Source organism: Brachyhypopomus gauderio, unplaced genomic scaffold (genome assembly GCF_052324685.1).
Source record: "Brachyhypopomus gauderio isolate BG-103 unplaced genomic scaffold, BGAUD_0.2 sc107, whole genome shotgun sequence".
Classification (NCBI taxonomy): Eukaryota; Metazoa; Chordata; class Actinopteri; order Gymnotiformes; family Hypopomidae; genus Brachyhypopomus; species Brachyhypopomus gauderio.
In genome coordinates, this window is record NW_027506928.1 from 209,152 (window position 1) to 235,320 (window position 26,169).

General features: G+C 43.9%; 1 protein-coding gene across 2 annotated transcripts; it reads left to right on the forward strand.

Annotated features, from left to right (window-relative positions):
• The first annotated feature begins 1,324 nt into the window (after positions 1-1,324).
• On the forward strand, positions 1,325-25,145 carry LOC143497342 (tyrosine-protein kinase Tec-like). 2 transcript variants are annotated; one of them, XM_076993244.1, is made up of 18 exons: positions 1,325-1,593; positions 2,220-2,407; positions 3,152-3,256; positions 3,835-3,916; positions 11,450-11,578; positions 12,226-12,269; positions 14,001-14,194; positions 14,485-14,550; positions 14,682-14,736; positions 16,223-16,302; positions 18,173-18,297; positions 18,470-18,544; positions 18,972-19,143; positions 20,217-20,433; positions 21,552-21,616; positions 23,999-24,117; positions 24,214-24,371; positions 24,795-25,145. In XM_076993244.1, exons 2-18 carry the CDS (start codon positions 2,270-2,272, stop codon positions 24,873-24,875), a joined length of 1,905 nt encoding a protein of 634 aa, XP_076849359.1. In that variant the 5' UTR covers positions 1,325-1,593; positions 2,220-2,269; the 3' UTR covers positions 24,876-25,145. The 2 variants fall into 2 exon arrangements, with proteins under 2 accessions (XP_076849359.1, XP_076849360.1); XM_076993245.1 differs by lacking the exon at positions 18,470-18,544.
• Positions 25,146-26,169: the final 1,024 nt, after the last annotated feature.

Below are 26,169 nucleotides of genomic sequence, written 5' to 3' on the forward strand. Positions count from 1 at the left end.
CCTTGGGTGGTGAACTCCATAATGGACCACGCCCACCTGAGACATGTCACAATGACAGGACAAACATAGAACACTGCTGCTGCTGCCGGGGGCGGCCAGCAGGGGGCATCTGGACCATGACAAACACCTTACAATATAAACCCATATTAAATAAACACCTTCAATATAAATCAATTACCTGTGAAACACCTGTCACCTTCTATGTAAGTATGTCCTCTGCAGGTTTCTGTATAACTACTTATAACACACTCTTAATCTGTTAATATTTACACCCGTAGACCTGAGTCCAGAATGACCATCTGATCCTCAAACTCATCACTGAAGGAAGCTTTCAGGAAACGGAGCTGTCTCAAACAAATCAAATCATTTAAATGAACAACTATGTGGGAGAGTCTCAGTGACGGTCAGGTCTACATCTACGGGCTCCCAGTCACTGTTCTGCATGTTGTGTGTACTCAGAGGTTAGCTGACTGTTTTCTTTTCTGGACAATTGTGCCATGTTTCCAGAGGTTTTTTGTCACAGTAAAAGACTGATACATTGAAGAACCTGGTCAGTAGTGTAAAGTAAAGGCAGACAGAGTAGAACCTGGTCAGTAGTGTAAAGTAAAGGCAGACAGAGCAGAACCTGGTCAGTAGTGTAAAGTAAAGGCAGACAGAGTAGAACCTGGTCAGTAGTGTAAAGTAAAGGCAGACAGAGCATAATGTCGCCCCCTTAAGCGCTGGCGTGGTCATTTCCGCCCCTCACTTAACTAGCCTGAGATTTTGATTTATCTTGCTTGTAAATTGTGAGTATAAGATATAACTGTGCATCGTCCCAGATCTGTTTACAGCATAAAATCTAAATTAATAATTTAAATAAAGTTATAATATAAATGAATCAACGTTGCAACTTTTAGTTTGTGTTCGCAACGACGTCATCAATCAAGTTTTAATAATCACTTTAATTAACTTTTTCCTAATGCTTGATGGGGAAATATGGAATGCGTCTGCAGTTGCAGTAACATCCTGTATACAAAAATTCGGTTTTCATTGTTTAAACAGTGTTTATAAAACCACACGCTGGCCCTTGAGTGAAGATGTTGACTGTGTGGTTTGCATGTGCGCCTCTGTCCTCTCCGGCTGAGTCAGCGCGGTCTAAACGCACAAAGACAAAGAAGAGCTGCACACAGTGGCGAGAGCAGGGTGACATTCTCACATTTGCTAGTCAAAGAAGAGGCGGAGGAGAGAGAGAGAGAGAGAGAGAGAGAGAGAGAGAGAGAGAGAGAGAGAGAGAGAGGTGTAGACAGACAGGTCCTCCTCCCCACAGCCCACAGGTGTCAGACACTTCCTTGATGAAGCTGCGCGCGGCGCGCGGACGTTTCCTGGTCCTGTTGCGCGAGGTCGCACCGTGTAGACGCGGAGGACGCTCGCGACATAACGCAGCCCGCCGGCCGTCTCCGGTGTGAGTGTCTTTATTACCGGGAGCTTTACGAGACTGGACACCAGTAACAGCAGAAGAGTTGTGTCCAGACGAGCGTTGAGATGACAGCCGTGCTGGGCTGAAGGTCCCGGTGGAGCTGCAGGTCTGGAGACGTTCAGACACCCAAACACGCAGTGAGTAGAGACGGTCTGGGTGGTTTAAATAGCCAGAATAATAATCAATATCTCTGTGTGGTGTTGAAAACATTAATCTATGTCTCTGAGTGGGTTTAACGTTGACATTCGTCAAGATCTCTGTGTGTTTTTAAAAACATTAATGAATATCTCTAGTCCATGAAGTGTAGTTTCTACGGACCTGGCGATTATTCGGTTTGTTGATCCACTTCCCTTAGTCCGCATATCAAATAAGTTAACGATGCGACAAAAAGACAGTAAATGATGTTGTGTAGAAGTAATAAATAAAATAAACTGTGAAAATGTGTTTAAAGACTGTTAAACGTGTTCAAAACGGTGACCATATAGACACTGGAGAGATTACTCACCTCATTTGTATACAAATCGTTGCTCTTCAAATAACACCTACATGTGTGGTCTAACATCCAGGTATACGAATCATTGCTACCAATAATTAAATGAGGAAAGACTGTCACTAAATACTTATATTTCAGTTACCTCACTATTTGTTTATTGTGGTGTAAATGTCATTTCTTAAGTGGCTATCTTTGTGTGCCTGTGTGAGTGAGTCTATAACAAACTGCTCATCTTACCCCTGTGTGTGTGATTTTGTCCTCTGGTGAAAGGTTGTGTGTGTGAAGTCGATGGCACGTCCAGGTGTATCCAGAGCTCAGAGATGAGTTCCACAGCCATCCTGGAAGAAACGTTGATCAAACGCTCTCAGCAGAAGAAGCGTACATCACCACTCAACTACAAAGAAAGAGTGTTTGTCCTGACCAAGACCAGACTGACCTATTATGAGGGACGCCCTGAGGTACGTTTTATTATGGCAATGAAAAACACCAGAGTCTTCAGGTTGTCCTTAGTTTTAGAATTTATTTCTGAGTGAAAATCATGTATTTTCCTCAACTGTCATCTTCTGGACCGTGTTCTCCTTCAATCATTTCCTCCTGGACTTTGTTCAGCTCTCTGCTGTGTTGTTCCTGGACTGTGTTTTTTCTTGACTGTGTCCTTTCCTGCACTGTTGGCTCGTGTGGTTACAGCATGAGTTGGACCTTACTCTCGGGTAAACTGTTCTCTACTGTAACCTAACATTAAATAACGTGTTTCAAACTCTTATTGCCTTACTGAATCTGGAAGGCCACTGCAAATCATACTGTAAACAGACCTGCCATATCTTAGTGGAGCTTGTCTGTCATACTGTACTGATCTGGGTGAGACTGGCCCGTGAAGGTTGTTATTCTGTACTGAACTGGACTAGATTGGCCAGTGCTTCACTGCTGTGTTGTGGGAAGGGAAACTTAGACTCTGTAACCAATGACCCTGTACCCAGTAAGTTAGGAATGTTAGATTCTGTAGCTAATTACACAAACAAGTGCCAAGCACTGGAACTAATACCAAAGACCTGAAAAAATCACAGACAGAAATGACAGAACACAAAGTCCTGCCCTGTGTCTGAAAACACGCAGTAAAATATATACATACATATGTTCTAAATCTACATACTACATATGTGTATGTTTGTCTGTGTGTATGCATGTGTGGGCATGTTTTGCAGAAGAAGTTTAAAAAGGGTTCTGTCGATCTTCAGCGTGTCAGGTGTGTGGAGATTGTGAAGAATGGAGGCATGGTCATACCTTGCCAAAATAAATACCCCTTCCAGGTAAAGTAAATATCCTTCCCAGGTAAAACTCTCAGTTAAACGTCACTAGTCTGCATTAATGTACCTGAACGTTTAGTGTTTTGTGTAACCGTATATTTCACTGAATTGAGTTGAGTCGGTTGTTCAAAACTGAGGAAGAAGCAGTGAAGTGTGCAGAGGGTCTGTGTATCTGCACGTTTCTTTTAATGAGCTTTCCAGACAAGTATTTGATTTGTTTCTGATATTTGAGTGTTTTACTTGTTTTAGAGTGTTTAGTGTATGTTTCAGACAGCATTTAAGTATTTCAGACATAGTTTGGGTTAAGACAGTGTTTAAGATGTCTCGGACAGTATTCGAGTTGTTCCATTTTTTGTTGAGCATTGAGTTGTGTCAGACAATTTTTGAGTTGTCAGACAGCATTTGAGTGTTTCAGACAGAATTTGAGTTGTTTAATACAGCATTTCAGTTGTTCACAGCTTTTGAGTCTTACAGATGCTGGACATTGCCAGAATTGCCAGACTCTGCTCTGTTTACAGGCAGATTTGAGTGATCAGGTGATCACCCTCTTTCTCTCTCTCTCTCTCTCTCTCTCTTCACAGGTGGTCTATGATTCCAACACTCTGTACATATTTGCTCCTAGTAATGAGAGCAGAAGTGTGTGGGTACAAAACATGAAGGAGGGTCAGTACACACACACACACACACACACACACACACACACACACACACACACATACACACAACACACACACACACACACACACACACACACACACACATATAACTGACACATACAAACACACTACATTCACACACTCTCAGAGGACCTAAAATATTCTTAAAATATAAATATATATAATTTATTAAAACATTTATCTACTTGCAGTTTGATAATCGACATCTAAACAATTACAAAAATATAAGCAAATAAATTATTCAACCGTGTCTATTCAATCTGTGTTGGAAGGTGAGGGGTTAAGTGGAAGCCTGTGTCTCCCCCTATCAGGACTGTGATGCCCGCTGTTCGTTTACAGAGGGCCTGGCAGTTATAATTCAGCTCAATACCAGTTTCAAATGACAGTAAAATTGACCAATCATATCTTCCCTCTTAGTGGGCGGGCTTAACTGTATGATGTATTCCGCCCGCTGTGGCGACGCTAGCTGTTGTTAGCGTACCACTGCTAGCGGGCCCAGGTTTAATAGTCACGGTTCGCTACTGCTCACACACACATATATGCACTTGCTCACCCATATGCACGCACACATCACACACAACATGCACAAATACAACACACACAAAACATGCAATTAGGGATGCACCGAAATGAAAATTCTTAGCCGAAACCGAAAACCGAAAATTAGGAAACCAAGGCCGAAAGCCGAAAACCGAAACCCCGAAATAGCCTACATTATGCCAATTATTAGTAACATTGGATTTATGGCTAACCTCACTAAAATCAGGGCATTGCTATTCAAAGAATAAATCAACTACAAAATTTGATTTAAAAATATTTATTTAGCACTGACATTACAGTAATGCATATTATAAAATAAAATTAGTGGTGGGCCGTTAACGACGATAACGCTGACAACGGCCGACCACTAATTAAATTTAACTCGCTTGCAGACCGTTTTTATCTGAGAGGATAAATATATGTATTTTATACGAGTTAAATTTAATTATAACTGACTGGCCTGAAAGATAAATATAAATTCTCTCATAAAAACGTGACGTGAGTTGCAACAACATTAAACAGCTCAGGTAAACACGCTTCTGAGAAATGTCGTCTGCTCGGCAAAACATAACGGGGCTCAATGTGCTCTATTAGCCTACGAAATCCCGACAGAGAACGGCTGATCGTCTAAGGCAGCGTTTCTCAACCGGGGTGCCGCGGCACCCTGGGGTGCCGTCTGTCTTCATCGGGGGTGCCGTCAAAATATTCTGATGTGAAATAAAAAACTATAGTTTTAAAAATTGAAGTTATTATACGCTTTAAAATCATTAAAATTTATTTCATATGACCAGATCTCTCAAGTTTGGTGGGCGTGAGCTTTTTTTCAGGCGGGGGGGATTGGAATCTGTCGCGATGGTTAGTGTACACACGTAGCGGCTGTGTGTGTGTGTGTGTGTGTGTGTGTGTGTGGTTGGGGAGCGGGCTGGCTAAAGTCTACCAAGAAACAGCGCGATCTATATTCTGATTGGTTCAACCTGTTATAATATACAACCGATGGATTGGCTGAATATGCTGCGGTGTGCGGCGATTAGATTATTTAAAAAATAAATTAATAATAATAATATTCAAGCGTGAGAAATTCCATGTGTGGCGTGAGAGCGTGTGAAATCGCTAAATATGCGTGAGTCTCACGCTCAAAGCGTGCATATGACCTGCATATGACCAGGGCTCTCAAGTCTCACGCATTGAGCGTGTGACACGCATTTGACCGTCTTCACACGCTCACACGCCACACTTCCGATTTCACACGGCGAGAAAAAAAAATCTAGTTTATTTACCTCCGATCCATATCTATATCCGATCCATATCTCCATATCCATGGATTACCTCGATCGCGATATACCCCCCCCCCCCCCGCTCAACAACTTACGTTCGCCACCCCCCCCCCCCCCCCCCCCCCCCGCTCAACAGTTAACGTTCAACAACTCTCACACTCTGACATGAATCCAAAACTTGAGAGCCCTGATATGACTAAGGTCAGCACGTGATTACGCAGGTTTCCCACTGACTGTAAGTCACATTTATCTGCTCTCTGTCTTAATAATCACTTTTTTGTGTTATGTTGGCCGGGAGCTGGTTGCAGAGAGTATGTTTTCAGGGTTGCCAACGCTCACGCATTGAGCATGAGACACACGCATTTGACCGTTTTCACACGCTCTCACGGCACACTTCCGATATCTCACATCCGAAAAAAAAAATCTTGTTTATTTATCTGATCCATATCTATGATTCAATGAGTTACTAGTTCGCTCTGGCGCCAACCACCCGCGATCGATAGATTGCGATATAATACTTAATTTGTGTCCATTTTACGTCCCCCCCCCCCCCCCCCGTCAACAACGTACGTAAACTGGGGTGCCTTAAAATTTTGCATGCATATAAAGGGTGCCACAACTGAAAAAAGGTTGAGAAACACTGGTCTAAGGCAGAGTTCCATAATTTTTGGTGTAATGTCCTTTGCCTTGGCGCCATCACTGGAAAACTTTTTTGCTAGCTTTATCCAAATAAGCGCGTGCAGGTGGCGATTTTTGCTTGCGTCATCACAGCACATTCTTTCGGCCGTGTTGTTTCGGTGATGAAAGTATTTCGGCCGAAAACCGAAAATGCAAATTTAAGCCATTTCGGCCGAAAATTTTCGGTGGCCGAATTTTCGGTGCATCCCTACATGCAATGCACAAACCCATCCCAAATACCTCCAGAAGAAAATTCTGATTTGGGTAATGGTTGTTAGTTGTTAGACTACTGACTATGCTGTAGTGTATCGTTATGAGGAAGTCTTGGTTGAAACCTCTTACACATATATAATAAGTAGGTTGATGGTGTGTGCTAAGAGAGCGTATGTGGTCTAGGAGTAGGAGATAGGATTGTTTTCTGCATTTCAAGCCCAAAGGGCTACAGAAATGTCCTGAATGAATAACGTTCTACCCAAACTATGTACAGGAGTTCTGAAAAACATCACATGGTTTAAATAGTTTTTATGCGGTCAGCTGCGTGATGAAAGGAGAACTAAATTAGTATAACTCAAACCCCATATAACCCTATCCCCGTATAACTCAAACCCCATATAACCCTATCCCCGTATAACTCAAACCCCATATAACCCTATCCCCGTAAAACCCAAACCCCGTATAACTCAAACCCCATATAACCCTATCTCCGTATAACTCAAACCCCATATAACCCTATCCCCGTATAACTCAAACCCCATATAACCCTATCCCCGTATAACTCAAACCCCATATAACCCTATCTCCGTATAACTCAAACCCCATATAACCCTATCCCCGTATAACTCAAACCCCATATAACCCTATCCCCGTATAACTCAAACCCCATATAACTCAAACCCCGTATAACCCTATCCCCGTATAACTCAAACCCCGTATAACTCAAACCCCTTATAACCCTATCCCCGTATAACTCAAACCCCGTATAACTCAAACCCCATATAACCCTATCCCCGTATAACTCAAACCCCGTATAACTCAAACCCCATATAACCCTATCCCCGTATAACCCTATCCCCGTATAACCCTATCCCCGTATAACCCTATCCCCGTATAACCCTATCCCCGTATAACCCTATCCCCGTATAACTCAAACCCCGTATAACTCAAACCCCATATAACCCTATCCCCGTATAACCCTATCCCCGTATAACTCAAACCCCGTATAACTCAAACCCCTTATAACCCTATCCCCGTAAAACCCAAACCCCGTATAACTCAAACCCCATATAACCCTATCCCCGTATAACTCAAACCCCATATAACCCTATCCCCGTATAACTCAAACCCCGTATAACTCAAACCCCGTATAACCCTATCCCCGTAAAACCCAAACCCCATAGAACTCAAACCCCATATAACCCTATCCCCGTATAACTCAAACCCCATATAACCCTATCCACGTATAACTCAAACCCCGTATAACCCTATCTCCGTATAACTCAAACCCCATAGAACTCAAACCCCATATAACCCTATCCCCGTATAATTCAAACCCCGTATAACTCAAACCCTGTATAACTCAAACCCCATATAACCCTATCCCCGTATAACCCAAACCCCATAGAACTCAAACCCTATTGAACTTAAACCCCAGATAACCCAAACCCCATATCAGAGCTGCAATGAAGTTGAGCTTCTGTCTGAGCTGCTGGTCTCTGTACTTTCCTATAGGACTCTGTACTTTCCTATAGGACTCCTATATGTGCTGCTGCTTTGAAGAGTAGCTGAGATAAGTTGTCAGGAAGAGATTTTTACTGAGTTTGAATATGTTAACACTGTCATCCAGATAACTGTCATTGTGCGTCATGGTGTTTGTGTCTTATTAAGGCTATGTTAACATGTGTTTTAGTCATATTTACAATCCTAAGGCTGGAACACAGATGGCCTAGTGCACACAGCTGATCAAAGCAACTTAGTGAGAATTTAAGTTTTAACATCTATTCTGTGTTGATTTAGGGTTTTTCATTAGCTTTACTAAAATCATTCTTGCCATAGCAACAACTGCCTGCAGTACCACAGTTACTATTTGATTAGTGATTTATCTCACTCTTAACGAGCTTGTCTTTGATGTGTTTGTTGTGTGTAAATTAGTTGAGGATCTTTAAAAAGAGATGTAGTCTATATATCCTGGAGGATTCTGAAGTGTTGAAGTGAAGATTAGACACTGTTTTACTAGTAGGATGATAAGTGAACACCAGATAATTCTTCTTGTCTTAACAGCAGATTATTTACAGGTCAGTGGGTCTAATCTCTGAACAGGTAAAACACAATCAAAGCATCATCTATGACTTCTTCAGGAAGCACGGCGATAAAAATATTTCCACATTTCATCTCCTCTCTGCAGATATGCTTACGTTTGAGTAGCTGTCAGGGATGGGATATGTAGCAGTACCAAATATATCTGCTGTGCATCTTAGAAATGTAGTGGCTACAGGTTCAGTATATTAAAAAAATGTTTAAAAATAACACTGTGGACTGTGAGAGACGGAAGCAGCTTCAGTGAACACCATCCAATCAGAATAAAGGATTTATTAACTGATGGACATTGTATTAATGCCATATCTAGTATTATCTAGTATTAATAACATATCTGTTTGCATTGCTAATTATTGCTATGGCAGACATTAAAAAGTGGCCTACACTCTCATTCTGTGTGTTGGTGTGTTGTAGAGATTAGGAATAACCCTCTCATCCTGTGTGTTGTAGAGATTAGGAATAACCCTCTCATTCTGTGTGTTGTAGAGATTAGGAATAACCCTTTCATCCTGTGTGTTGTAGAGATTAGGAATAACCCTCTCATCCTGTGTGTAGTAGAGATTAGGAATAACCCTCTCATCCTGTGTGTAGTAGAGATTAGGAATAACCCTCTCATCCTGTGTGTTGGTGTGTTGTAGAAATTAGGAATAACCCTCTCATCCTGTGTGTTGTAGAGATTAGGAATAACCCTCTCATCCTGTGTGTTGGTGTGTTGTAGAGATTAGGAATAACCCTCTCATCCTGTGTGTTGTAGAGATTAGGAATAACCCTTTCATCCTGTGTGTTGGTGTGTTGTAGAGATTAGGAATAACCCTCTCATCCTGTGTGTTGTAGAGATTAGGAATAACCCTCTCATCCTGTGTGTTGTAGAGATTAGGAATAACCCTTTCATCCTGTGTGTTGGTGTGTTGTAGAGATTAGGAATAACCCTCTCATCCTGTGTGTTGTAGAGATTAGGAATAACCCTCTCATCCTGTGTGTAGTAGAGATTAGGAATAACCCTTTCATCCTGTGTGTAGTAGAGATTAGGAATAACCCTCTCATCCTGTGTGTTGGTGTGTTGTAGAGATTAGGAATAACCCTTTCATCCTGTGTGTAGTAGAGATTAGGAATAACCCTCTCATCCTGTGTGTTGTAGAGATTAGGAATAACCCTTTCATCCTGTGTGTTGGTGTGTTGTAGAGATTAGGAATAACCCTCTCATCCTGTGTGTTGTAGAGATTAGGAATAACCCTCTCATCCTGTGTGTAGTAGAGATTAGGAATAACCCTTTCATCCTGTGTGTAGTAGAGATTAGGAATAACCCTCTCAGCCTGTGTGTTGTAGAGATTAGGAATAACCCTCTCATTTTGTGTGTTGTAGAGATTAGGAATAACCCTTTCATCCTGTGTGTAGTAGAGATTAGGAATAACCCTCTCATTCTGTGTGTTGTAGAGATTAGGAATAACCCTTTCATCCTGTGTGTAGTAGAGATTAGGAATAACCCTCTCATCCTGTGTGTTGTAGAGATTAGGAATAACCCTCTCATCCTGTGTGTTGTAGAGATTAGGAATAACCCTCTCATCCTGTGTGTTGTAGAGATTAGGAATAACCCTCTCATCCTGTGTGTTGTAGAGATTAGGAATAACCCTCTTATTCTGTGTGTTGTAGAGATTAGGAATAACCCTCTCATCCTGTGTGTTGTAGAGATTAGGAATAACTCTCTCATCCTGTGTGTTGGTGTGTTGTAGAGATTAGGAATAACCCTCTCATCCTGTGTGTAGTAGAGATTAGGAATAACCCTCTCATCCTGTGTGTTGTAGAGATTAGGAATAACCCTCTCATCCTGTGTGTTGTAGAGATTAGGAATAACCCTCTCATCCTGTGTGTTGGTGTGTTGTAGAGATTAGGAATAACCCTCTCTTCCTGTGTGTAGTAGAGATTAGGAATAACCCTCTCATCCTGTGTGTTGTAGAGATTAGGAATAACCCTCACATCCTGTGTGTTGTAGAGATTAGGAATAACCCTCTCATCCTGTGTGTTGTAGAGATTAGGAATAACCCTCTCATCCTGTGTGTTGGTGTGTTGTAGAGATTAGGAATAACCCTTTCATCCTGTGTGTAGTAGAGATTAGGAATAACCCTCTCATCCTGTGTGTAGTAGAGATTAGGAAAAACCCTCTCATCCTGTGTGTTGTAGAGATTAGGAATAACCCTCTCATCCTGTGTGTTGGTGTGTTGTAGAGATTAGGAATAACCCTTTCATCCTGTGTGTAGTAGAGATTAGGAATAACCCTCTCATCCTGTGTGTAGTAGAGATTAGGAATAACCCTCTCATCCTGTGTGTTGGTGTGTTGTAGAGATTAGGAATAACCCTCTCATCCTGTGTGTAGTAGAGATTAGGAATAACCCTCTCATCCTGTGTGTTGTAGAGATTAGGAATAACCCTCTCATCCTGTGTGTAGTAGAGATTATGAATAACCCTCTCATCCTGTGTGTTGGTGTGTTGTAGAGATTAGGAATAACCCTCTCATCCTGTGTGTTGTAGAGATTAGGAATAACCCTTTCATCCTGTGTGTAGTAGAGATTAGGAATAACCCTCTCATCCTGTGTGTAGTAGAGATTAGGAATAACCCTCTCATCCTGTGTGTTGGTGTGTTGTAGAGATTAGGAATAACCCTCTCATCCTGTGTGTAGTAGAGATTAGGAATAACCCTCTCATCCTGTGTGTTGTAGAGATTAGGAATAACCCTCTCATCCTGGCAAAGTTCCACCCACAGTTTTGGCAGGAGGGCGGCTGGCTGTGCTGTGGTCAAGCTGAGAAACTCGCCCCAGGATGTGAGGAGTACAACCTGTTCGGAGACAGTGAGAGATTACACACACCTACCTACACACACACACACCTACACACACACACACCTACACACACACACACCTACACACACACACCTACACACCTACACACACACACCTACACACACACACCTACACACACACACACCCAACAAACACATATGACACACACACACATATGACACACACACACGACACACACACACATGACACACACACACATGACACACACACGACACACATACAACACCCACACATGACACACACACACACACGACACAAACATAACACACACACATATGATACACATGGCACACACACATGACACACACACACACACACACACGACACAAACATAACACACACATATATGATACACATGGCACACACACACGACACAAACATAACACACATACATATGATACACATGGCACACACACATGGCACACACACGACACACACACACACGACACAAACATAACACACACACATATGATACACATGACACACACACATGACACCCACACATGACACACACACACACGACACAAACATAACACACACACATATGATACACATGGCACACACACACGACACACACACATGGCTACATTTTTTCATTCCATCAGTTTTATATATTACTGTTTTTTATCCCTCAGTTTCACGGAAACCACTTCCTGCTCTTCCTAGTGAGGAGTCCATGGTACGTCCCTCAAACACACACACACACACACACACACACACACACACACACACACACACACACACACACTTCCTGCTCTTCCTAGTGAGGAGTCCATGGTACGTCCCTCAAACACACACACACACACACACACACACACACACACACACACACACACACACACACACACACACACACTTCCTGCTCTTCCTAGTGAGGAGTCCATGGTACGTCCCTCAACACACACACACACACACACACACACACACACACACTCCCTGCACTTCCTAGTGAGGAGTCCATGGTACGTCCCTCAAACACACACACACACACACACACACACACACACACACACACACACACACACACACACACACACACACACACACACACACACACACACTTCCTGCTCTTCCTAGTGAGGAGTCCATGGTACGTCCCTCAAACACACCCACACACACTCCCTGCACTTCCTAGTGAGAAGTCGATGGTACGTCCCTCAAACACACACACACACACACACACACACTCCCTGCACTTCCTAGTGAGGAGTCCATGGTACGTCCCTCAACACACACACACACACACACACACACACACACACACTTCCTGCTCTTCCTAGTGAGGAGTCCATGGTACGTCCCTCAAACACACACACACACACACACACACACACACACTCCCTGCACTTCCTAGTGAGGAGTCCATGGTACGTCCCTCAAACACACACACACACACACACACACACACACACACACACACACACACACACTTCCTGCTCTTCCTAGTGAGGAGTCCATGGTACGTCCCTCAAACACACCCACACACACTCCCTGCACTTCCTAGTGAGAAGTCGATGGTACGTCCCTCAACACACACACACACACACACACACACACACACACACACTCCCTGCACTTCCTAGTGAGGAGTCCATGGTACGTCCCTCAAACACACACACACACACACACACACACACACACACACACACTCCCTGCACTTCCTAGTGAGGAGTCCATGGTACGTCCCTCAAACACACACACACACACACACACACACACACACACACACTCCCTGCACTTCCTAGTGAGGAGTCCATGGTACGTCCCTTAAACACACACACACACACACACACACCCTTCAGTATTCCACACATGTCCTATATGTGCTGTTTAAACTTCCGCAAAATGGTTACATTTGGAAGTATGTGGTTTTCATAATCTAAACCAGGGGTCGGCAACCTATGGCACGCATGCCACCGTTGGCACGCCGAGGCATAATCACTGGCACACGACACGCTGGACCAGCATCAGCAAAAAATTTATAAATGAATATAAATTTTTATATTAATGGATTATACTTTCGCGAGTGACCATAGCGCGCGACTCCGAACCTGTGCGAGCAGCGAAGGCGTTTATACTTGGCGATCGATCGCGATATAATACTTAATTTGTGTCCATTCGCCCCAAACTCAACAATTTAAACTCGCCGCCATAGTGGCACACTCATTGACTAGACATGTTAAAGTTGGCACTCCATGTCTCAAAGGTTGCCGACCCCTGATCTAAAGTGTGCAAATATTTTAGATGTATTTAATCTTAGGATAATATTTTTTATTTGTTCTATAGAAATTCTGGTTTTTATTTTTTTATGAACTTGGAGATCTGTAACACAAACAAATTCTAAGTAATGATGCCATTGAATGACTGTAGAACATAACAGACTAAGAGTTTTGTTACATTACTGTTTCAGACACGAAGACCAGCCCCTCCTGTTCCACCCACACAGGAAACACCGCAGGACGCTAAGCCCGAGGAGGAAGTGGTCATCGCACTGTATGACTTTGCAGGGACAGAGAGTCAGGATCTTGCTCTACACAGTGGCGAGGAGTATGTGATTGTTGAGAAGTGTGACGTTAACTGGTACAGAGCCCGAAACAAATACGGGTATGTACTCAAGAGTGTGTTTAAATGTGTGAAAAATACACTCAAGTGTGTGTTTACTTCAGGAAAATAGACTTATTTAATTAAAACACACTTGTTCTTGCCTCGTAACACTATCACAGTTGAATTTGTATAAATGGTAAGTATATATTATATCATATTATAATAATGAGATAATATCAAAGTTTGTACAAGTTCTATAAAAAAAAGTACTAGATAGTAATGTTAAATGTGTGTGTGTGTGTGTGTGTGCGTGCGCGCGCGCGCGCGCGCGCGTGCGTGTGTGTTTCCAGGGAGGAGGGTTATATTCCCAGCAATTATGTGACCCCAAAGGAGCCAGACAACCTTGAACAGTTTATGTAAGTTAAACACAGTCATAAACAAAAAAGCATCAAATAATGATGGTATAACAATGGTATAGCAATATCAAACTGTTTCATTATGGAAACGTGTGTGTGTGTGTGTGTGTGTGTGTGTGTGTGCATTTCAGATGGTACTGCAAAAATGTTAATCGAAACAAGGCAGAGGAGCAACTAAGGAATGAGGTGTGTGCAGGGCTGGAGTGGGAGCTTTTTCAGCCCGGGAGTTTCATACCCAAATCCGGCCCAAAATTATTTTTCCCTCCCAGTCGGCCCAAACTAGAGATTGACATGAGCCGGCCCATCGGGAATCCTCCCGAATCTCTCGATTAGCCACTCTGGCTCTGGGTGCGTGTGTGTGTGCGCGTGCGTGTGTGTGTGTGCGCGCGCGCGCGCGCGCGCGTGTGTGTGTGTGTGTGTGTGCGCTAGGGTTGCCACCTGTCCCGGTTTGTCCCGGTTTTCCTTTTTTTTTAAATATTCGGTCCCGGCAAAAAAATAATTCATTTAATGTCCCAGTTTTCACTAGGTTAGTTCAAACGACTATTTAGACTGTTTCTGCACACTTGAAATCCGTCTTTTTTTTCTCGCTGTGTCCATTTGAACGTAAGATGGACACAAATTAAGTATTATATCTCATCGATTTGGCGCCCCCTCTAGTGCAGCGCCCCTATGCGTCGCATACGCTGCATACCCCCTTTTTGCACCACTGCTGCACCACTATGTCTCTGCGGAGAGAAAACTAACGTTAACATTAGCTAGCTAAACGGATAACTAGAGACAACACGAATGTTAATGTTAGCTTAGCTAGCTACACTGGTAACTAGAGAACACCAATGTGAAATGAAATGTAAATGTCCCATATTTTGTCAATTGTGATTTATCACCGTGATCGAAATTTGTCCTCCGCTTTTAACCCATCTGTACAGTTAGAACACACACACACTAGTAATTACTAGGGGGCTGTGGTGCACACACACACACACACACACACATACACACACACACACACACACACTAGTGATTACTAGGGGGCTGTGGTGCACACACACACACACACACACACACACTAGTGATTACTAGGGGGCTGTGGATCACACGTGCCCAGAGTGGTGGGCAGCCCTAGCCCGGCGCCTGGGGAGCAGTTGGTCAAGGTCAAGGGCACCTCAGTCATGGCCTCAGGTCTGGGAATCGAACCCACAACCTTCACATTTGTTCCCTACCACAGGACCATGACTGTCCCAAAGTTAATGTTAGCTTAGCTAGCTGCACTGTTGTAGGATGTAGGTGCCAGAAGCAGGTGGACTGTTTTTGTTTAAGATCCTTCAAAGCATGTTCCTGGAGAAGAGCTGACTGGGTAGAATGGGCAGACTGGCCAGTGTGTAATAAGTGTAGTGATGTGGTTTTTATACTGAGAAATAACTGTAGAGGTAGTGAAAGCAGACAGACAGTTCGATCCTGACCACACACACACACACACACCCACACACACCGCCATAGTAGGAAAGCTCTGTCAAGTGCAAGGGAACTAACCTAGATGCTTTTTTGTAAGTGGGTGTGTATGTGTGTGTGTGTGTATATTTGCACATATATATTTTGCTTGTGTGTGTGAATGAGTGTGTGTGTATGTTTGTGTGTATTTGCATGTGTGCACATGTGTTTTGTTTGTGTGTAGGACACAGAAGGAGGGTTCATGGTGCGTGACTCCAGCACTGCAGGCACCTACACAGTTTCTGTCTACACGAAGTCTCTGGGGTATGTGTGTCATCACACTGTGTCATCACACTTACACATGTACACAGGCCTAACTGTGTCATCACACTGTGTCATCACACTTACACATGTACACAGGCCTAACTGTGTCATCACACTGTGTCATCACACTTACACATGTACACAGGCCTAACTGTGTCATCACACTGTGTCATCACACTTACACATGTACACAGGCCTAACTGTGTCATCACAATTACACATGTACACAGGCCTAACTGTGTCATCACACTTACACATGTACACAGGCCTAACTGTGTCATCACACTGTGTCATCACACTTACACACGCCTAACTGTGTCATCACACTTACACATGTACACAGGCCTAACTGTGTCATCACACTGTGTCATCACACTTACACATCTACACACGCCTAACTGTGTCATCACACTGTGTCATCACACTTACACATGTACACAGGCCTAACTGTGTCATCACACTTACACATGTACACACGCCTAACTGTGTCATCACACTTACACATGTACACACGCCTAACTGTGTCATCACACTGTGTCATCACACTTACACATGTACACAGGCCTAACTGTGTCATCACACTTACACATGTACACAGGCCTAACTGTGTCATCACACTTACACATGTACACAGGCCTAACTGTGTCATCACACTTACACATGTACACACGCCTAACTGTGTCATCACACTGTGTCATCACACTTACACATGTACACAGGCCTAACTGTGTCATCACACTTACACATGTACACACACCTAACTGTGTCATCACACTGTCATCACACTTACACATGTACACAGGCCTAACTGTGTCATCACACTTACACATGTACACACACCTAACTGTGTCATCACACTGTCATCACACTTACACATGTACACAGGCCTAACTGTGTCATCACACTTACACATGTACACAGGCCTAACTGTGTCATCACACTTACACATGTACACACGCCTAACTGTTTCATCACACTTACACATGCACACAGGCCTAACTGCACATACATACAACAGACATTTCTGTAGCCTCAGTGATCTATCTAGTACAGGGGTCGGCAACCTTTGACTAGAAATGTTAGTTGGCACTCCATGTCTCAATGTGCCACTATCAACAAATTAAATTGGAGCGGGGGGGGCGGGGTGTTGCATGTTGTGTACTGACAGTCACGCTGTCTACATTCTGAACAGGGCTGCCCTCACTTTAGCCTAAATTCCAGCACTTTTCAAACGTGGAACACAAAGCAACATTAAAATTGGTCAGGTAAATGTTCCTTCCCCTGTTTTTGAGGGGTGTTTCTTTATACTACCACATTTCATTTCAGAGAACACTGCAAAGAATGTGACGTGTCAAGTATGAACGCTTCCGCCATTCACGCAGGTTCGCGCGAGGTGTGCGGAGTCGCGCTACAGTTACTCGTGAAAGTTTAATCCATAATAAATAATCCAGCCTTGACGCGGCTCAGAGATTACGTCACACGCAGCGCTGTGCGGCCGTTAGGGTTATTTAAACAAAGTTAAACATGGGTCTGTGGTGGGAGCTGAGTACAGGGCGTTGAGAAGCGATTTCGATTGGAGGATCGTGCTCTCTGTCTGAGATTTTTTATTATTATTATTTTTTTGCTGATGCTGGTCCAGCGTGGCGCGTGCCAGTGATTATGCCTTCGCGTGCCAACGGTGGCCCGCGTGCCATAGGTCACCGACCCCTGATCTAGTACATTCATAATCTCATGTGCTATTGTCTCACACCTCTGTGTGTGTGTGTGTGTGTGTGTGTGTGTGTGTGTGTGGGTGTGTGTGTGTGTGTGGGTGTGTGTGTGTGTGTGTGTGTGTGTGTGTGTGTGTGTGTGTGTGTGTGTGTGTGTGTAGCGTTGGGGGTGTGTCCATTAGACACTACCGCATTAAGGAGACTCAGGACCTGTTCTACTTGTCTGAGAAGCACCAGTTCAGCACAATACCTGAAGTCATAGAATACCACAAACACAACGCTGCAGGTGATACACACGCGCACACACACACAAATATACACCACATACACACACACACACACAGGTACATACACACACACGGACAAATACACACAAAGCTCTATGACAGCTTTTTTATTCAGAAGACATACGGTGTGTGTGTGTGGTCTGTGTGTGTGTTTGTGTGTGTGTGTTCTAGGTCTTGTGGCTAGGTTGCGTTATCCAGTAAATAGCCAGAGCAAAGCAGCACCCTCAACAGCAGGATTCAGCTACGGTTAGACACACACACACACACACAATCACACACACTTGGCCTTGCACACACACACACGCACAATACACAAATACACATGCACGCACACACACACATGCACAATACACAAATACACATGCACGCACACACACATGCACACACACATGCACAATACACAAATACACATGCACGCACATGCACACACACACATGCACAATACACAAATACACATGCACGCACAACCTTCAATTAAAGCTAAACACATTAACAAATGTTCATACTCAACCTTCTGTTTACTGTACCGGACACACTCTCTGTGTAATGTGTTGGAGTTACACGGCCTACATTCGTTCTACTGTATGTAGAGAGGTCCTACTACACTAACACTGAGGTAATGTGTGTGTGTGTGTGTGTGTGTGTGTGTGTGTGTGTGTGTGTGTGTGTGTAGAGAAGTGGGAGATAAACCCATCCGAGCTGACGTTCATGAAGGAGCTCGGTAGTGGCCAGTTTAGCGTGGTGCGTCTGGGCAAATGGAGAGGTCAGCATAAAGTGGCCATCAAAGCGATCCGCGAGGGAGCCATGCTGGAGGAAGACTTCATCGAGGAGGCCAAGGTCATGATGTGAGTCACACAGGAACATCTCACAGTCATACCCATAGTTAGACAACACTTCACGTCACCATACTCCCTAACCCCACCCATGACTCAAGATGTTGGAGATGTTATCAGCTGGGCACAGTATAGCTCTTGCAGTTCAGTAACCCTGTGTCACATGCATCTACAGCTCAAATCAAACTACAGCCCTGTATCAGTCACAGCTCAAATCAAACTACAGCCCTGTATGGTGTCTATATGTTTTATGTCTGTAGGGCTGGTGTCTGTAGGGCTGGAGTCTATAGGACTGGTGTCTGTAGGGTCTATTTCTGTAGGGCTGGTGACTGTAGGGCTGGTGTCTGTAGGGCTAGTGTGTGTGACTGGTGTATGTAGGGTCTATGTCTGTAGGGCTAGTGTCTGTAGGGCTGGTGTGTGTGACTGGTGTATGTAGGGTCTATGTCTGTAGGGCTGGTGTCTGTAGGGCTGGTGTGTGTGACTGGTGTATGTAGGGTCTATGTCTGTAGGGCTGGTGTATGTAGGGTCTATGTCTGTAGGGTTTATGTCTGTAAGGCTGGTGACTGTGTTGCAGTGGTAGATATGTGGTTGACAAACCCTGAGTCGTTCATTCTAAAACATGAAGTGAAACCGCTGAACTGCTGAGGGGAGTTTATTTTAGTCTGTTGGGTTTTTTTTCTCAGATGGACCAACACTGAATGACACTAACAGAGAAGTGACACACACCAACACTTTTGAGTGTCTAATCACTTCTTTTGGTCAAGCTATATTAAATCAACACTTATTATTTTAATATTAGATGTTCCAAAGATGTGTTGGACCACCAAAATTGATGTGCATTTCACCACATGAAAATGTAGCTTAGTATATTTCTAGCAAATGGGGAAACATGTCAATCTAATTCCTAATTTTGAGTCCAACTCCAGCATTTGTTTACCATACTCAACACTGTTTGGAGTGGGTTTGTATGTCTTCATCACAGAAGTGTGATGTGTGTGTTTTCATCGCAGGACTGCGTGTGTGTGTGCGTGTGCGCGTGTGTGTGTGTGTGTGTGTGTGTGTTGTTGTTGTTGTTGTTTGTGCAGGAGTCTGTCCCACCCCAGGCTGGTGCAGCTGTATGGCGTGTGCACGCAGCAGAGCCCCACCTACCTGGTGACGGAGTTCATGGAGCTGGGCTGTCTGCTCAACTACGTCCGTCAGCGCCGATACACCTTCAGTCCGCAAGATCTACTCAGCATATGCCACGACGTCAGCCAGGGCATGAGATACCTGGAGGAGAAACGCTTCATCCACCGCGACCTGGTCCTGCCACGCCCACCACAGCCTTACCGCACACTCATCACACCCACACCACACCATTACCACACACCACACCCACACCACATCATTACCACACACTCACCACACCATTACCACACACTACACCACACCACACACTCACTACACCATTACCACACACTACACCACACACTCACTACACCATTACCACAAACTACACCACACACACACTACACACCCACACCATTACCACACACTCACTACACCATTACCACACACTACACCACACCCCCACCACACACTCACTACACCATTACCACACACTCACCACACACTACACACCCACACCATTACCACACACTACACCACACACTCACTACACCATTACCACACACTACACCACACACTCACCACACACTACACACCCACACCATTACCACACTCACTACACCATTACCACACACTACACCCCACCACACACTACACTACCACACACTACTCCTGCCCCGCCCACCACAGCCTTACCGCACACTCACCACACCCACACCACATCATTACCACACACTCACCACACCCACACCACACACTCACTACACCATTACCACACCCACACCACACACTCACTACACCATTACCACACACTCACCACACCATTACCACACACTACACCCCCACCAGACACTTACCACACACCCCACCACAGCCCCCACACATTACACCCCCACCACACACTTACCACACACCACAGCCTCCCACACACTCACCACACCCACACCACAGCCCCACCGCAAACTCACTACGCACTCACCACACCCCCACCACACAACACAAACTCACCACACACTCATCACAAACTCACCACACCCCCACCACACACTCACCACATATCACCACACACTCACCACATATCACCACACACTCAGCAATCAGGACTGTCTCTCCCACCACCACTTCAACATTCTTTGTGTCTTTTAAAAATAATATTACATTATTTCTTAACATCGAATTATTAAAACTGAATTAGTTGTTTTAATCCAGTGTCTGTTTGATATGTGTGTGGACGCATGTCAGGCCCCAGGTGTTGGTGTTGGACCCATTCGGATCCGTCCAATGTTGACTCAATCACTGCTCTTTATCCACAGGCAGCCAGAAACTGCCTGGTCAGTGACTCGCATGTGGTCAAAGTCTCAGATTTCGGCATGACCAGGTACTACCAGAAAAAAACTCAAGAAACTCTATTAAGTTCTATTAAACATTTACACATAATGTAGGTATATTATGCATATATGAGAAACCCACACAGTTGCAATAGTATCAGTAACACCACACAGTTGCTAGTGTCAATAACACCACACAGTTGCTATAGTATCTAACAACATGCAGTTGCTATAGTATCTAACAACATGCAGTTGCTATAGTATCATTAACATCATGCAATTGCTATAGTATGTTACACCACGCAGTCGCTATAATATCAGTAATGCCACGCAGTTGCTATAGTATCTGTAACACCACACAGTTGCTATATCCGTAACGCCACGTAGTTGCTATAGTATCAGTAACATCACGCAGTTGCTATAGTATCAGTAACATGAAGCAATTGCAATAGTATCAGTAACACCATGTAGTTGCTATAGTATCTGTAACACCACACAGTTGCTATAGTATCTGTAATGCTATGCAGTTGCTATAGTATAGCAGTTGCTATAGTATGTTACACCACGCAGTCGCTATAATATCAGTAACGCCACGTAGTTGCTATAGTATCTGTAACACCACACAGTTGCTATAGTATCATTAACATCATGCAATTGCTATAGTATGTTACACCACGCAGTCGCTATATCAGTAACGTCACGTAGTTGCTATAGTATCAGTAACATCACGCAGTTGCTATAGTATCAGTAACATCACGCAGTTGCTATAGTATCAGTAACACCACGCAGTTGCTAGTGTCAATAACACCACACAGTTGCTATAGTATCTAACAACATGCAGTTGCTATAGTATCTAACAACATGCAGTTGCTATAGTATCTAACAACATGCAGTTGCTATAGTATCTAACAACATGCAGTTGCTATAGTATCTAACAACATGCAGTTGCTATAGTATCATTAACATCATGCAATTGCTATAGTATGTTACACCACGCAGTCGCTATAATATCAGTAATGCCACGCAGTTGCTATAGTATCTGTAACACCACACAGTTGCTATATCCGTAACGCCACGTAGTTGCTATAGTATCAGTAACATCACGCAGTTGCTATAGTATCAGTAACATGAAGCAATTGCAATAGTATCAGTAACACCATGTAGTTGCTATAGTATCTGTAACACCACACAGTTGCTATAGTATCTGTAATGCTATGCAGTTGCTATAGTATAGCAGTTGCTATAGTATGTTACACCACGCAGTCGCTATAATATCAGTAACGCCACGTAGTTGCTATAGTATCATTAAAATCATGCAATTGCTATAGTATCAGTTACACAATGCAGTCGCTCTAGTATCAGTAACACCACTTAGTTGCTATAGTATCTGTAACACCACACAGTTGCTATAGTATCATTAACATCATGCAGTTGCTAGTGTCAATAACACCACACAGTTGCTATAGTATCTAACAACATGCAGTTGCTATAGTATCATTAACATCATGCAATTGCTATAGTATGTTACACCACGCAGTCGCTATAATATCAGTAATGCCACACAGTTGCTATATCTGTAACGCCACGTAGTTGCTATAGTATCAGTAACATCACTCAGTTGCTATAGTATCAGTAACATGAAGCAATTGCAATAGTATCAGTAACACCATGTAGTTGCTATAGTATCTGTAACACCACACAGTTGCTATAGTATCTGTAATGCTATGCAGTTGCTATAGTATAGCAGTTGCTATAGTATGTTACACCACGCAGTCGCTATAATATCAGTAACGCCACGTAGTTGCTATAGTATCTGTAACACTACACAGTTGCTATAGTATCATTAAAATCATGCAATTGCTATAGTATCAGTTACACAATGCAGTCGCTATAGTATCAGTAACACCACTTAGTTGCTATAGTATCTGTAACACCACACAGTTGCTATAGTATCATTAACATCATGCAATTGCTATAGTATGTTACACCACGCAGTCGCTATATCAGTAACGTCACGTAGTTGCTATAGTATCAGTAACATCACGCAGTTGCTATAGTATCAGTAACACTATGCAGTTGCTATAGTATCAGTAACACTATGCAGTTGCTATAGTATCAGTAACACTATGCAGTTGCTATAGTATCAGTAACATGATGCAATTGCTATAGTATCTGTAACACCACATAGCTGCAATAGTATCAGTAACACCACGTAGTTGCTATAGTATCAGTAACATGATGCAATTGCAATAGTATCAGTAACACCACATAGTTACTATAGTATCAGTAACACCACACAGTTGCTATAGTATCTGTAATGCTATGCAGTTGCTATAGTATCAGTAACACCACGCAGTTGCTATAGACAACAGTCTGCCTTTTTCCTGTGGTTGAGTCCAGGATAAGACCAACGACTTTGACTTGTCTTGTAGGTATGTTTTGGATGACCAGTACATCAGTTCATCAGGGGCGAAGTTTCCTGTGAAATGGTCTCCACCTGAGGTCTTCAACTTCTGTAAATACAGCAGCAAGTCAGACATCTGGTCCTTCGGTGAGAACACATGAACAAATCAACATGATTAAGAGTTAGGGTTGTGATTCATGTCAGACTGTGGATACCTGGTGATGCTGTGTGTTATTTTCTCAGGGGTGTTAATGTGGGAGGTGTTCACAGAGGGCAAGATGCCTTTTGAACACAACCCTAATCATGAGGTGGTGAAGATGGTGACCCAAGGAACCCGTCTCAACCGCCCCAAAAAAGCAGCGCCCCATATCTACAGCATCATGCAGCTCTGCTGGCAAGAGGTGAGAGCCTTTAATCCCTCACTGAAAAACAACCACGGTAGCCTCACCTCACCTGGGCCTCACCTGGGCCTCACCTCACCTGGGCTGATGGGGTGGTGGTGCCACTGGGTCTGGTTCAGCCTCACCTGGGCTGATGGGGGTGGTGCCACTGGGTGTGGTTCAGTCTCACCTGGGCTGATGGGGGTGGTGCCACTGGGTCTGGTTCAGCCTCACTGCTGTGTTTATTTAATGATGCTTCTGAAACCTCTCACGACTTCACTAGAATCCAGTTTGTAATAGGTGTAATAGATCACAAATACTACATTAAATTGTGCTTTTAGATTTGGAAATAAATCTTTATTAATAATAACTAATGAGTAACTCAAATTGTAATTACGCCTAAGTTTATAATGTGCTAAAAATCTTTCTTTTCTGGTTGCTAAGAGACCGGAAGAGAGGCCCTCCTTTGAGCAGATTTCTGTGATGATCACTGATGAGCTAGAAGCTGATGGACATGCATCCTGAACTCTGATTGGACAGTCTGACATAGCACCACCCACTGGCTGTATTGGAGCGTTCATGATGAGCCAATCCTGATTGGATCCTCTGACACGGACCCACTGGAGCCAATCATAATGAACAATGATTGAAAAAACAAGAATGATAGTATGTTCAAGTGTGTGTGTGTGTGTGTGTGCATGTGTGTGTGTGCATGTGCGGATGAGTGTGGACAGGAGTGTGTGTAAAATGTGACAAAAGACTTAAACTGCTCACTGTAAAACTGTTGGATGTAAATAAAGTAGAAAAAATATATCTTGTCAACATTGTCCCTGGTTCATGAGTAATGGCCACTGTGTTGGCACCCGTCTGTCTCACTCTCGCCCGTCTGTCTCACTCTCGCCCGTCTGTCTCACTTGCGTTCTGCAGTGATGTAGTGTTGGCACCCGTCTGTCTCACTCACACCTATCTCACTCTCACCTGTCTGTCTCACTCTCACCTGTGTCCTGCACCACTGTCCCACCAGGCTCTTCCCATAAGCTGTAGCTCTGCTGTCATGACGGTGGTGCTCCACCCACATCTGGCTCCGCCCACATCCAGCATCACTGTAACTTCTCCTTTGGGGAACACCCAGTGAGGATGATCCAGATGTAGATCACCCCTGCTGTTAGATCACCCCTGCTGTTGGATCACCCCTGCTGTTGGATCACCCCTGCTGTTGGATCACCCCTGCTGTTGGATCACCCCTGCTGTTGGATCACCCCTACTGATACATCACCCCTGCTTATATATCACCCCTGCTGATATATCACCCCTGCTGATATATCACCCCTGCTGATATATCACCCCTGCTGATATATCACCCCTGCTGATATATCACCCCTGCTGTTGGATCACCCCTGCTGTTGGATCACCCCTGCTGTTGGATCACCCCTGCTGTTGGATCACCCCTGCTGTTGGATCACCCCTGCTGTTGGATCACCCCTGCTGTTAGATCACCCCTGTTGTTAGATCACCCCTGCTGTTAGATCACCCCTGCTGTACAAACATACACGCAGACACATGCACACATTTGCATACATACGCACACGCACGCACACACACACACACACACACTTGCGCCTCAGTGTCCTGTTGCAGTGAGACAAGTCATCTGCTCTGGTGTAGGACACACCTGTTGGATCTGTGACCTCTACGATCTTCTCCAAGGTAAGATACACACACACACACACACATATATACACACACACACACACACACACACACACATATATACACACACACACACATGCACGCACACACACACACACAAGATGGAGCA

Bases quoted from the DNA above. Each gene is read 5' to 3' on its own strand.
- LOC143497342 (XM_076993244.1), top strand. From the start codon at position 2,270: ATGAGTTCCACAGCCATCCTGGAAGAAACGTTGATCAAACGCTCTCAG. The intron at 14,195-14,484 runs GTATGTACTCAA...GTGTGTTTCCAG, and splicing joins AGAGCCCGAAACAAATACGG to GGAGGAGGGTTATATTCCCA. The intron at 21,617-23,998 runs GTACTACCAGAA...CTTGTCTTGTAG, and splicing joins TCAGATTTCGGCATGACCAG to GTATGTTTTGGATGACCAGT.